Source organism: Haliaeetus leucocephalus, unplaced genomic scaffold, assembly GCF_000737465.1.
Source record: "Haliaeetus leucocephalus isolate CR32 unplaced genomic scaffold, Haliaeetus_leucocephalus-4.0 Scaffold605, whole genome shotgun sequence".
NCBI lineage: Eukaryota > Metazoa > Chordata > Aves > Accipitriformes > Accipitridae > Haliaeetus > Haliaeetus leucocephalus.
The window spans coordinates 6,693,853-6,708,353 of record NW_010973041.1 but is presented as its reverse complement, the minus strand read 5'-3'; the positions used below and the strand labels follow the sequence as shown (position 1 = coordinate 6,708,353).

General features: G+C 43.1%; 1 protein-coding gene across 1 annotated transcript in view; it reads left to right on the top strand.

Moving 5' to 3' along the window:
• Nucleotides 1–11,519, top strand: part of PALM2 (paralemmin 2) — a 126,390-nt gene extending 114,871 nt beyond the window's left edge. The window contains exons 6-7 of the mRNA XM_010578153.1: nt 5,860–5,961; nt 10,771–11,519. Of these exons, the coding sequence (XP_010576455.1) occupies nt 5,860–5,961; nt 10,771–11,519 (851 nt within the window). The remainder of the gene's footprint in view (nt 1–5,859; nt 5,962–10,770) is intronic.
• The last annotated feature ends 2,982 nt before the right edge of the window (nt 11,520–14,501 follow it).

Genomic DNA, 14,501 nt, shown 5'->3' with positions numbered 1-14,501 from the left:
TGCTGTAATGAACAAATGGAAAGGAGAGAGCTCTTACTCCACGTGTGCATATGTTTATGGCTCAATGTGTATATAAAACAAAAGCCACATTAAGATCTGCTGTAACTCCCTTGACTGCTGAATTTGCTTCAGGGGTAAATTCGTCCTCTGCAATCTTTGGCCATTGGTATGCAAATTACGTGCTGCTACTTCAGCCAACATACAGAAGCCACAATTGCAGTAACTCTATAGTTTGCACAAATCTATGTTTGAATTTGGTATGTATTAGCATATATTTGGCAAAAATGTGGCTCTGGAAACCTGGACCTGGCCTGGATGGTTTAGTTCCCAGCACATTGCTTAGAGAGTCTTCTGGTTTTCTCTCCTCTGATCATCACCAGCTATGCAGCCCAACAGCAAAACAGACAAGCATGTCCTCAGAGGAGTCCAGTACAGATCTTCATAGAGTGCTTTCCACATGACCTGTAAAAACTCATCAGTGATAGTTTTTCAGCTGAAGGGGTTTAGCTTTTTAATGTGATCTGCATCTATGGCTGCCACAATTACAGCACCTCTGGCCACCTGAGTAAAAACCATTGATCACTACCCTTTGAGTGCAGCTTGTTAGCCATTTTCATACCTACCCATTTCACAGACCCCTCATCCAACCTGTGTCTTGCTAGTTTGTCCAGGAGAAGACTGTGGGAAACAGTGCCAAAAGCTTTGCTGAAGTCCAAGTAAACAACATCCACTGCTCTCACCATGTCAACGGAAGATGTTATTTTGTTGTAGCACAGGTGATCAGGTTAGTCTGTCATGATTTGCCCTTGGTAAATCCATGCAGGCTTTTCCCAATCACTTGCTTCATTTGGTTTGTAATAGTTTCTAGGAGGACTCACTCCATCATTTTCCCAGGGAAAGAAGACCAATGGGCCTCTAGTTTCCTGGGTCCTCTTTTGGTTGTTTCCTGTAGATGGGTATGACATTTCCCTCTTCCAGTCATCAGGGAAATCCTCTGATGTCCGTGATTTTCAAATATTATAGTATCCTTGCAACAAAGTCAGCCACTTCTCTTAACACCCTGGGGTGGATTCCGACAAGACCCATGGATTTATGTGGGTTGAGCCCTTGCAAGAGGCTGCAGACCAGCCCTTCCTCCATTACTGGCAGGTCAACAAATGAGTTGTCTTAGCTACTTGATCTTGTGCTCTGGGGTCCAGCTACAGCAGTAAGGACAGAAGCAAAGAAGGTATTGAGAGTATCTGCCTTGTCAGCACTGTTAGTGACTAGTTTCCCTGCCCTGTTCACTAATGGGCCTATGTCCTCCCTGTGCTTCTGCTTACTCCTCATAGATATGAAGAACCATTTCTTGTTGCACTTGACATTGTTGGCCAATTTCAGTTCTAGCTGAGCCTTAGCCTTCCTGACGGCACCTCTGCCTGCCCTAGCAAGGTTCTGGTCATCCTCAATGGCTATTTGGCTGCCTTTCTGTAGCCAGCATGCTGCTTTTCTGCTTTTAATTGCACCTAAAATCTCATTGTTAAGCCAGGGTGGTCTTTTGTTCAGCCTTCTTCCTTTCCCTTTGTAGAGGATGGACTGTTCTTGTGCTTTCAGCAAGCACTCTTGAATAACTCCCAACACTCACAAGTTCCTTTGCCCTCCATGGATGCTTCCCATGGAATCCCTTGCAGCTGGGCTCTGATCATATTGAAGTTGGGTCTTCTAAAATTTGGGGTCTTTGTCCTACTACTGGTCTTCAGTGAGCTCAGCAGGATCTTAAACTCCACAACATTGTGGTCACTGTATCCAAGGCTGTCATTGGTAGTTACATTGTAAAGTAAGCCTTCTCCATTTGCAAGCAGTAAATCTAACAATGTGCTGCTCCTAATTGGCATGTCCAGCATCTATAGCAAGAAGCAGTCCGCAATGCATTTTAGGAACCTGATGGACAGCACCAATTTTTTTTTTTCCAACAAAAGTCTGGGTAATTGAAGCCACCCATGAGGACCAGGTTCTGTTGGCCCGAGACTTCCTCGAGCAACCAAAGTAAGGTTTTGTTGGCTTCATCATCCTGACTGGGAGGTCAGTAACAGATACCTAACATAAGATCCTCCTTGGTGATAATCCCCCTAAACTTGATCCAAAGGCATTCATTCAATAGAACTGGCATGGTCTCCAGAGCTCTCCTCTATACACTCAATTTTCTCTTTCACATAAAGTGCAACTCCACCTCCTCTTCTTCCCTGCCTATCTTTCTGAAAGTGTTTGTAGCCATTCACTGTGGTCTTCCCATCATGTGAGTTTTCCCACCAAGTTTCTGTGATTCCTGTGACATCTCTCAGACTAGGCACAGAGCTTTAGTTCCTCCTGCTCATTGCCCAGATTACACACATAGGTATACATGCACTTGAGGTGGCTGAACTTAGAGTTCTTGCCTTTGGAAAGTGTTGGGGAGCATTTCTTACTGCTCTGGTAGGTGCGCTTATCAACCCTGTTGCTTATGGATATACAGGTGTCAGCTGTGTACCCTACCCCCCCGCAGGTTCATTAATTTAAAGAATGATTCACTAAGAGCCAGGCTATTCAGCTTTTAGCAAAGCTTCCTCCTTAAACCTCCATTTGTGGTCTTACAAATGTGGTGGGAGGGTTGTAATCTCTCTTCCCTCTGATGTAGCCTCATAGAGCCCCAGAGGGCTTTGCAGGTGGAATAGCTCTGCCCTGGAAGCCAGTATTTGCAGAAGACCTACCACTAATTTTAGTGGTAGTCGGACTTTTTAAAGATAATCCAGCCCTTGGAAAATGAGCTCGTCTGACATTTGGCCACAAGCCTCTGCGTGGGAGCTATTCTGAGCAGTTCTGAAGGTTTAGTTTTGTGTAAGCACCCTTGAAGGATTATCTTGTCCCATATGCTTTCCCAAGCACTTGTCTGTTTGATAATATGGAAGAGTGCCATAGTCCTAAAACACAGTTTGTTGCAAGCAGTACAAAAAGCCACAGGACATGTTTTGTGGCATCCTTAGATATTAATAACTCAGCAAAGGTTGAAATGAAGATATTGAATGTAGTCAGTTCAAACTTATATTCTGTCTTAGTTCTCATGTGAACAAAATGCTAATTTGTGTCTTATCCGCTGCTTGTAAAATTGATCTCTTATATCCTTTTTAAAGGTGCCAGATGAAACAGACCTTGTTGCCAGTGAGATAAAGGGAAATGAGCATGTTCGTTTCTTTGGGGGGGTGGACAAGACAGGAACTGGCAGAATCAACTAAGCCCCAACTTCTAGTCAAATACCTAATTTCTGACACATGGCACCACCACTTGCTTCTGAAGAAAGTACACGAGAATCCCACCACCCTCACCCTGGTGTTACCTTCTCTGGACAATGAGAGATTGTCAGGAGCCCTGAAGCTAATTTTTTAATATTTTATTCTAAGTAACATCCAGAGAAGTTTCTAAGCTGAGTCAATATTAACAACACCTAACACTTACCTAGGTATTGTCTCCTAATGCAGGAGGCAAAAAAAAACCAACTTACTAAGGTCCACAGACATGTACAACATCAAAGTGAGAGCTTCACCATCAAGCTGTACAACTGATCTTGCTAACTGCTAGATATCAGTGATGCTAGCTGCCAGGATGGTCATCTCAGTTCCTTGTACAGGCTCTGGGGAAAAACAAATGCTTGCAAAGGATTTTGCCTCCTGCAGTGCCCTTGCATGAGAATTGTACTCTAACTGTTCCTATTTATTCTCATGGACAGCTAAAGAATTAAGGATGATTAGTTAAGCAGCACAAGTCTGCATTGATTACACCCACGTGTGGACAGATAGGTCTGTCACTCAAGTCGCTGTATGAGTGTGTACTGAAACTACTACTCCAGCATTACACTCTATGGAGTGAATAATTACTAAATTTCTGCCATTTCTAGAACACGAAGTGCCTTCTTATTCTGGCCCAGAAACACAGTGCCCACTTCTTTCTTCTGAGAAATTACTTCAGTTTTCAATAATGGCCTGCTCATTTGCTGGTGATATTTCCCAGAATAACAACACCAAGCATTGTACCAATTTTTCATCAGAGGCAAGAAACCCTGCAAAAGAAAGCAGCTGTTGCTGGCCGTTGCTCAGTCAGCTGTGTCCTAAACATTTATTTCTTCTGGGCTCTACTGCTAAAAATAAAAAACTTTGAGGAAACAGTATGCATTGAAAACATAAAAGCCCATTTGCCAAGACTGCCATTTGTCCACTGAAGTATGAAATAAAATAATATTTCCATGGCTAAGTTTTTCTTCAAATTCATCTGTTACAAACTGAACTTACATACTAACTTCATGGCTTTCTGGAATGAATTTGCACTGTGCCTCTGTGCCATCCTACTCTGATGCAGGAAGGGGGAAAGGAGACCTCCTTACCTGAGTCACCTACAGTGCTCCATGGAGGGTTGGAGTGTCTTCTTGGGGACTGTGATTACTACCTTCCTGCACCCAGCAGCACTGGTGGCCGCTGCAGGATGTTAAGGCAGTAAAACCATTTCACTAATACCAGGGCCAATTTTCCTGCCAAAGGACCACACTTTGCAATTAGAGGTGGCACATCATGTCTTTGCTGAGGATGCCACCAGGTCTAGGGGTTTTTTTCTGAGAACTGTGTTAGCCCTTAGGGAATGTAATGAAAGTATCTCTGCTCACCAGATGCAGTCAACAACAGGACATTTCATTTTCTCCCTCCTTTCACCAGTTCACTTTTACAGTCTGCGCTGGTCTTCCTATCTCACCTGCTTATAACAACAAGAGGCACCAAGGAAGGCAGATTCTGCCTCCTACCTTGACACATGGACCGGGCCATACTGAGGACTTGACAACTTAAATTACATGCATTGTACCAGCAAATTACTTTTGGAGGAAAAGGAATGCTCTGTTTCACACCAGATAGGATCTTATGTTTGAACAGAAATCTAACCATTTCCATACAAAACTGAAAACATTTCCAGCTGATAGGAAAGAAAGTGATTTTTTTTTTCTTTTTTGTTTTTGTTTCGTGCCTGAACTGTAAGTTGGTTATTTGCACATCTCTCCTCTGAGCTCTGCTTTTAGCTCAGCCACTGAATCCTAGTAGAACGATACACACTGTCTAGTTATATTTAACTCAGCCACAAAACATCTCCCAGTAAATATTTGTAAATTTCTTTAGTGTCACTTCTAAAGAACATATTTAGCTTATGCTAAACAACCATAACCTCAAATGTAAAACAAGTCAGTCCTTTAAGATAGCTTTCTACTAGTTCAGGGTCTGTTAATGAATGTTAATGTTTGTTCTGCACTACAGAACTGGCAGGCGCTTAATGCCTACTGAAGGTCACAATGGGCACCCTATCAGTATCTATATGTGATTTCATTATTAGCTAAATTTCAGCTTTAAGAACAAAAAGCCAAATGCTGGTTCAATAATATTGGAAAAAAACAGTGCAAAAGAGCTGGTCTTTCATCCCATTCTGTGAACACTAGCATTTTTAGGCTTTTATATCTCTATTTGAAAAGTCAGGTATTCTGGGTATCACGTTAGGTTTGTTCCTTACCTTCCCCCTCACTCCCCGCCATTTTAAAGGTCATGGACTTGATAAATCCAGAACCTCCTGACAAATAATTTTATGTGTTCAACTGACATAAGGTTTGAGTCATCTGGACCTATTCCCTCCTGCCTCAGCTAGTCTATTGAACACCAATCACACGACAGTGACTTTGCATTTTGTTTGCTTTGATCCAATTATCTAGTACAAAGCTCCAGTAACTATGGTCAGGGCTGACAACACTCTGCTGTCTAAGCAATGAAGCCACTGGGGCTCGTAGCACGAATCTAACTGTTTCCTGTTCTCTGACACCAGATGCAGTAAATTACATTTACTCCCAGATCCCTGAACTCCCAACCCTCTATTCACGAACAGCAGAGCCAGTTCCTGGGTGGGACGGAGCAAGCAGAGTAGCTGGTAAGTCTCAAGGAACAAAGTATTATAATAACAGTCCAGTAGCCATGAACTTTTTTTGTTATAGTACCTTAATGGGTCTGGTGTCCCGATATCATTTAAATGCCAGGAAATGCCATTTGATTTGTATTTTGTAAATAAGTCAAGGCTTTTTGAGCAGCAATGAGTACTCTCAAAACAACGTAGTTGAATACGTACAAGTAGCATAGGAAACGCATCCAGTTTTTTTACATGCAACCATTCAGTTCTTTCCATCTCTGCTGATACAAATACATGGTATCTAGGCCAAGGTTTTGTCTCCTCTGTTGTACTCATGCAACTCCCATTAAGATGCGTGAGACAGACAGGCACTCACAAGACCCCATGTGGGCTTCAAAAGTTCACATCATTTTATACTTATGTGTATGCCATTCTTTCTTCTTGGGGAAAAGGTGGGGAGAATTACGGCATGTTTTGTGCTTGGAGTCATACAGAGAATTTTCTAACACTTGTTTTTCAATTGAGTATGTGTCTTAAATGTAACAACGTGATTGTTAAAAGCTGTATGTTTTTCTTACTTTCAAGATCCTTCTTTTCTAAACAATGTATTCCCTATCTCAAGATCAAATTGCTGGTGGCTACTTAGGAGGTGTCCCAAGGAGTGGGAATGAAAGGTGGCTTACTTGAAGAACAGGTTAACAAACGTAGCAAAGCAATGTCTGCAGCTAAGACACTGTACACAGCTACAGAATATGTCATATTGTTCAAAGTCCTGTTGCAAGCCATTCTAAAAGCTTCCATTCCACCAGTGCTTACCCTGATCTGTCTTAAAAGCAAGCTTTTCCCTGTGTGTTTTGTGCCATTTTGTCAACACCAAGAAAACGATAATTTCTTTCACGCTTCAGATGACCCAGAAGCCTTGTTCGTGTAGTCCTTGATAAGAGTATCATGTGTGCAGTAGGTTAAAGAAAAGGCACCAGCATGTGTGCTCAAATGTAGACTGTAAGCATCCATCTTAAAACAAGCTCAAAGTCTATTAAGATTTATTTTTTTTTAAAGAACAGCCTCTGAATCCACATGACAGGCAGAAGCCAGATCCTTTCATCTGCACATCAGGATCTTGTCGTGAAGCACTGCATCACATTACACTGTGATTGAAATGTGTGCAGAAAACTTGTATTTGTGAATACAGGTTGTCATCTTCAAGTACTGCTTTCAGTTTCAACTCTATTGTCAGATAGTTTTGTATTGTTTTAATAGAGTATATTTTGCAGTAAATAAGGTCTTGTTAAATAAAGACATTTTAGAAATCAACGTTAGTTGACTTTGACAATCTGGGCTGCTAGGTTTTCCTGCAGAGAACGAACATTATGCATACAGGCAGGTAAGCCAGGTTCTGCTATTCACTTCTCCCATGGCTATGCATTTCACTAGCGAACAGCTTTCTAAGAAACTCATGTATGTTTATGCATTCACTTGCACAAGTAGCTTTAATGTGATCCCTGGGGCAGGTCATAAACCACATGTTATGCCAATATCTAAAAACACTGCTGCTGAATCATGGTAGAAGAAATGAAAAGAAAATACTGACAGTGGCAAATGCTTAAGCAAATTAGCCAAACATAAAATACACAAGGACCACACCTGTTAACTTCCTAGATCAGATCAGCCAGTAGGACAGAGTCTTCCAATCAGTGCTAGAACTTGTTGCACAAAGTCTTCCTAATAAGTAAGAAGTTACTTATCAGTACTCCATACCATAGATAAAAAGATATATCTTACAACTCTTCTTAAATATGGCCAGGTCCACATGATTTAACTATCAGATTTTCCCTATCTGCTTCTGAATTCAGGCCCACTATACAAGCCTTCTTTTAACAGACACTACTGAATTAAATTTGTTCATCAAAACAGAGAAGGTCTGGCAGATTGCACCCTCTTTTGAACTAAAAATATGTGCAATAACATGGCACTCAACTATTTCACAGGAAAATCAGCAGCCTTTACTGAAAAGTCATGCCCCAGATAATATTTTTATTTTTTCAAAGAAAATGAAAAGCACAGGATATCTAGGGGTGCTCAGCATACTGCTTCTCACCAAGAAGGTAGCAGGTGGCCAGCTGGTGGGCCAGCAGCACCCTCTCTGCAGGGATGTGACGCTCAGGACAAATTAGGAATTTCTGCCCATCAGAGATGATTTTCTGGATGTGCTGTTATTCCCTCATAGTTCAGCTTTGCTTCAGTTCAGCTGGCTACCACTCAAACACCTGCCAGTGTGTCAGTTTTAGCATCTTCACCATAGGCTAGCCAATCTGTATTTTTACTTCTGTAGTGTTGGAAGTTACTGAACAATACCTGCCTGAGCAGCCCTGGCAAGGCCAAGCAATGTTCCGAGCCCACTCACCCAAGGCCTGGGGGCCAAGCCAATAAACAAAATTCCTCTTCCTTTTCTCCTCCCCCCATCACCCCCACCCAAGAAACTGCACCCAGAAGGGAGCAAATTCCAGAGTGTTAGTGGTGGCACCTGCACCTTTTTGTTTCATTACCTCTATAAGTTGGATTAAAGGCTTCAGGGCAGAGGTACTTGCAAGAGACTTGAAGGGCACTTGCTCACCAGCTCTTGGGCTGGGACGATCCCAAGCAAGTGATCCATGCCAGCTGCTCTCTGAGCTGCACCATGGTGTCGTCTGCCACAGCAACTCAGAGCAACCTGCTTCGGGGCTTAATTGCGACTGGCCCTGGGGTGACAGTGTTTTTCTTTATTTCCAGCCTAAATCTCCCCTGTTTCAGTCCATGCTGGCTGCCTCTCAGTCTCCTGCCATACACCTCGGAGCAGAGCCCAGCTCTTGTCCCTGCAGCCTCCTGGCTGCTCAGGCTGCTGTGGGATGGCCAGGCATGAAAACTCCAGATCAAAAAACTGATATCCCTACTTCGTTGTGAAAATGGGCATCCTGTGCTCAGGGCCATGACAGCTATGCACACAGCTAGTCCATAAACCTCCCAAAGCAGTGGTAAAACACAGTCCTTAGGGATATTCCCCCAGCTTGCAATGGTCAAGGTGAGATCCCTGCTTCTGCAGCCCACTCCAGCCTGCAGCAATGCCTTGCTCTCAGAGGTAGCAATGCTCCTTCACCCACCGGCACCTCCATCCTCCAGCTCCATGCAGGTGTTTGTGTGGCATTGCACTTGACCTAACCAGCCCTGCCAGTGCTGACTGAGGTCTGGGCAAATGCACACAGCACGTAGGTGGCCAGACCCCCCATTTGGCTAGGCTGCCTACCAGACTGCACTCCCAGGGGCCAGAGGACACCACCTTGTGGGGGCCAGCATGCACCCCCTCAGAAATACATAAGTTTTCTGTCCAGAGCTATAGGGGGGTCATGATGCACATCATAAACTTCCTATCGCTGATGAAATACTTTGTTTTAAGGATACAGAAAAAAAATTTCTACTGTGTGTGAATAATAAGACTGAGGGAGTATATTGAAGCAAGAGTAGGTTTTTATATTCATGATTTTTTAAATACAAGCACACCAAGCTACAGTCGTTCTTGGGGCAAGGATATTCTGTACTCACTTGAAAATAAGTCAGGAAAAAAAGCCAACACATCAGTTTGTGGTGTTCCCAGATAAGACAAATCATGGTTATACCATTGAGGTTCACTGGTGGAAATGGTCACCGTAAGTTTCACGAACACTTGTCACTGCCTGTGGTAATTTGTAATCAAGTGTCTGTGGATGTCTGTCCAGGAACCAAATTGTTTTCATCTGCATACAAGGAATGCTTAAACAGGTGACCACTTCTGGAAAATCTGTGAGATCTTTGCACATTTTTCTTTGAAAAGCTGTCTAGTGAGATGCAATCGTATCTCAAAATAGGTGTTAGAGCAGTGTAGACTGCTTATCTATTCCTACTGTGTGGTCTCTACAATTTCCATCTTGTTACTGCGTCCTTCTTAACTGCTAGAAAAGCTTCTTTGCTATTCTAAAGCAGCATCCCTCACATGCATGTTTTTACCTGTTGTTTCATGAGGCTTTGAAAATCAGTTCATTATTACTTTCTTCTTCAACTTTGGCAATGGTGCTTAGGGCCTAATTCAAATAAATGAGGGAGCATTTCTTGGCCATTTTGTACGTTCTCTTAACCTGCAAGCAGAGGTCACTGTCAATGCCTTGGTGTGGAAGCTGAGAGACCTGCACTGCCACGCATCTGCAAGAGAAATTATCCTGTTCCTGTGTGATTTTGTTTTCCCACCGGTAGAACAGGGGTAAACAATGTTTCTTCACCTCTTTAAAATGTTTTGAATGCTACGGATGGAAGAGTTAAACAAGAACAAGCGCTGATAATAAAACAGTCTGGGTGTTACTTGCAGCAAACAAAACTTGTTACCAGCTAACTGGCAGTTTGATGGCAGAGAAGGAAAAGAGAGTAGAGAAGTTCCTGGAAATGAGTTACTCTCTGAATTTTGAGGCAAATTCAGAATGGAAATGTTGAGGGCAACCTGCATGCTGGCACCTCCCTTTGTCTAAATTACACCTAACCCAAGTGCTCCTGGCGCTCCTAGTTGATCAGAGGCAGCTCCACGCAGCATGAGCTGGAAGACTAGGTCTTGTTTGCCACAGGTATGCCTAGCCTCCAGCTGCATAAAAAGCTGTAGTGTAATAACTATCTCTGTCCACAGTGTTGCATCCCACCTCTAACGTAGAATGCTTGGCCCTTTAGAAGCAGGAGGTAGGAAAAGGGGCACCGTAGTTTTCTTTGTCTGTTTGGCAATTAACCATTCACTGGCTTTTTTTGTTGTAACATGCACTTCCTCTCTTGTTTTCATTCAAGCTTTGTGCACCATGGAAATTAATGTGGAGAAAGACAAACAGACAGGAGAGACCAAGATTGTCTCTGCTTCACCTGTTGGCCCAGATGAGGCCCATCAAAGAGGATTCAAAGTCTATGATGATGGTACCAAGGTAGTCTATGAGGTTCACTCTGGTGGCACAGTGGTAGAAAATGGAGTACATAAATTAAGCTCAAAGGACGTAGATGAACTTATGCAAAAAGCTGGACAATCAAGTGTAAAAGGAGGGTATGAAACAATGACTGTGTCAGACAGAAATGCGGTAGCCGATGGAAACCTTAGCCATATGAAGGAGCAAATGCTCTTCAAGGAGGCAAAGCTGGAAATGGTACACAAACCCAGCAAAGGGCATGCTGTGAACCCTCAGCCCCAAGACAGACCCTGCAGTGGCGAAGCCCCAGAGGCCAGCACAGATCAGCCAGTGACAATGATATTTATGGGCTACCAGAACATTGATGACGAAGAGGAGACAAAGAAAGTGCTGGGCTATGACGAGACCATCAAGGCAGAGCTGGTCCTGATCGATGAAGATGATGAGAAGTCGTTGCGGGAGAAGACAGTGACGGACGTCTCCACCATGGATGGGAATGCTGCTGAGCTGGTCTCTGGCAGGCCACTGTCAGACACGACAGAGCCCTCCTCTCCCGAGGGGAAGGAAGAGAGCCTGCCCTTGGAAGCTGCCCCAGGTACACAAAAGAAAAAGCGCTGTCAATGCTGTATTGTCATGTGAACACCTCCTTCTTCCCCGCTCCAGGCAGCTCCTGCTCCATCACTTACCTAGACCTCACTGTACTTCTAACTGCAATACTGTGAACTGGAAGTGAATGCCTCCATTGCCTTGCAGTTGGGTTGCTTTGCTTTCTAGTTCTTCAGGAAGAGGAACGCATGGTTATTTTCCCATCAGACGTACTATTTGGGGTTTGGGGAGGCGTTGGGGGATTTTTTGCTTCTTTTTTTTTTTGTTGTTGGGGTTTTTTCTCCTTAATATTGCAGAGTGAGAGATAAATGGGAAATGGAACAAATGTTTTCATATTTATTTGATTTTTATATATATATATTATATATATAATGAAAACACTTTTTACATTTTTCTTTGGATATCTGGCAGGCTTGATCAGATTCCTAGGATTTGGTGGGATTCTGAGTTTCACAGCAGCCAGATATGAGAGCCTTAAAAAAATGTTCCTTCTTTTTTTTAAGAAAAATCACATTTAAACATTATTTTATAGATCCTATTTTTTATTTCTTGGGGGAAGGCTTAGATCATTTTACTGTTTTAATTTGCTAAAACTCAGACAAGTCTTTCCCAGAAAGTTTGCATAGTTCTGTTTTATAGTAACTTTCCAGTTTAGTTTGCGGTGTCAGAAAAACCCATCAGCCATTTCTGCTTATTGGTGATACCAAAAGTGGACCTTAATTATTCTTTCTAGAAAATGTATGAATGATGATTTTGCCTTATATAAATCTTCCAGATTACAGTATTGTATGTGTACTTCATCTCCCCAAATTACAGTCGAAATTAACTTGACGTGAAAAAGATGCAGCTGTCACACCAACTGAAATGGAGTCACTGATCTAATTACTTGCCTTTCAGTAACTCTGCCAATGTTTATACATGAAGTTTTCCTGCTGAACTCCAGTAGATGAGAGATACTGCTTTCTATTTCCTTAGAATATAAATGAACTTCTCTCACAGTCTGACCCTGTTCCCACTGGACTCAGTAACGAAATTCTCAGTGCTGGAAATGGGGGCAGGGCCAGAGTTTTATTTTGTAGTTCTTAGGGAAGTGTAATTTCTCATAGAGTGTACCTCCAGTGCACCTATGTAAGGACAGGTGATAGGTCTGATCCTGCCCTGCTTACCCAGGTAAAACTCCCGTGGAGGCCCACCAGAGTTTTGTTGGAGTAGCTGTTTCGGGAGAAGATCCTACAGCCAAAAGGCTAACATTTTCAAAAACTGCTGGTGGTTTTGGATGCTTCATTTTCTGGTGTGGGACACTTCAAAGAGGCCTGATTTCCAGTAAATTTTTCTTCATCTCCCCTCTGAAAATCAGGCCTGTTAAAAACAACTCCAGGTGAAAATGTAAAAAGGCAAAAGCATCCAAAATCAGTACATGTTTCTTTGATTCTTCTAACTACAATGAAAAAGCAACCAACTTTTTCATGGCAAGATATTATGAGCCTGATTCTTGTCTCACACCTGTTTCGCTTATGTGTAGCTTCACTCACTGTAGTGGAGTTATTCTGGATTTATAATTATGTAAGTGAGATTAAAAATCAGGATTTACATTTTCTGATAGTGTTAAAAAGTACCGAAGATTATTTTGAAGTGTCTTTGAAACTATCAGACTTCAAAAATCAGTAACAGCAACTGAAAAACAACATTAAAAGTTAAAAAAAAAAAAAAAGGAAAGAAAGAAAACAACAAAAAGCCTCTTTTCAGTCTGAGGTGGTTCCTATGATATTTCTGTTCTTCTTGGATGGTGCTTTTACTGCATTAATTGTTAGTTCAGAACATCCGATTAAACAGAGTTCTTGCTCTGTACTCTTTTCTTTCTGTGCCAGTAAAGAAGACACTTGTTCACGGTGGTGGTAATATGAGGCACACTGAAAACATACACAAAAAACATGCAAAAGGTAGTTCCTGCATCAGGTCACTCAGCCATCAGTATGGAGCTGGTCAATGTAACTTCTCACCATTGCCCAGGTGACAGTCAGGAAAAAAAAAAAGCAAGCAGAGAGTAGGAGAAGACAGCCACATCCACATTACACCTGCAGAAATTTTGCTGGCCTCCATATCTGCTGCAGTGGCCAGATTTAATAGACTTCCACATGCTCCCTCCATCTCCCCCAGGGGCTCTTGGATGGGAGAAGGACCAAATTCACCCACAGAAGCTCTGCACATCATCGCTTGACTCAGGCTTAGGTGGTTAAGTTTTATCAAAGAGGGGAACGGCCGCAGAGCCCCGCATTGTGACAACAGGTCTGGTGGCTGTTTGTTGGTAATTAGCAACCTGTGTTTTGGGTTTTTTTGGTTGGGTTGTGTGGGTTTTTTTCTTTTTTTCCCAGACGCGCTAAGAATTTACAAATCTCAACATTTCTTAAAACGAGACCTTGAGTTTTCAGCCCTGGGGTGGCCTGGCGAGGCTGTCCTCAGGCATGTTTAGGACGCCAAAGCATTTCAATGCAAAGGGTGAAGCCCTTTCCATCTGGCCCCTACCCCGTGAGTGCCACAGGAGGTGGGCATGCTTTGCAATAGTTCTCTCGCTCTGGGGCCTATTCACCTCACCAGGAATGCTTGAAAACAAATCTGCCAGCCATCTCCTCCTGGCCTGGCCGGTCATCTCATTGCTCACCACCCATCCCTCACTGGGTGTGATGCCAGCTTCACGGCCACCCTGGCTTCCCAGTGACTTTTCCCCCTGCCGCTCCTCTCCCTTATGGTCATTTTTCCTGAAGCTTTCTTCTCGGGAAATTTGGGGTGTCGTCTTTACCCTAACCCGCTCGGTCCATACATCTCGTCAGCCACGTGCTCCCTTGTCAGATGACCTTCTGGTTCAGCACAGACTCAGCATTTTGGGGATGACTCCCTCAGCAGCCAGCTTTGGGAGATGCTTGCTGAGGCTGAGACCAGAACGTGTCTGAGACCACTGCACCGTCCAAGGCACAATGTGGCAGGGAGATGGTGACATGCAAGAGTCCAGAAGTGGCC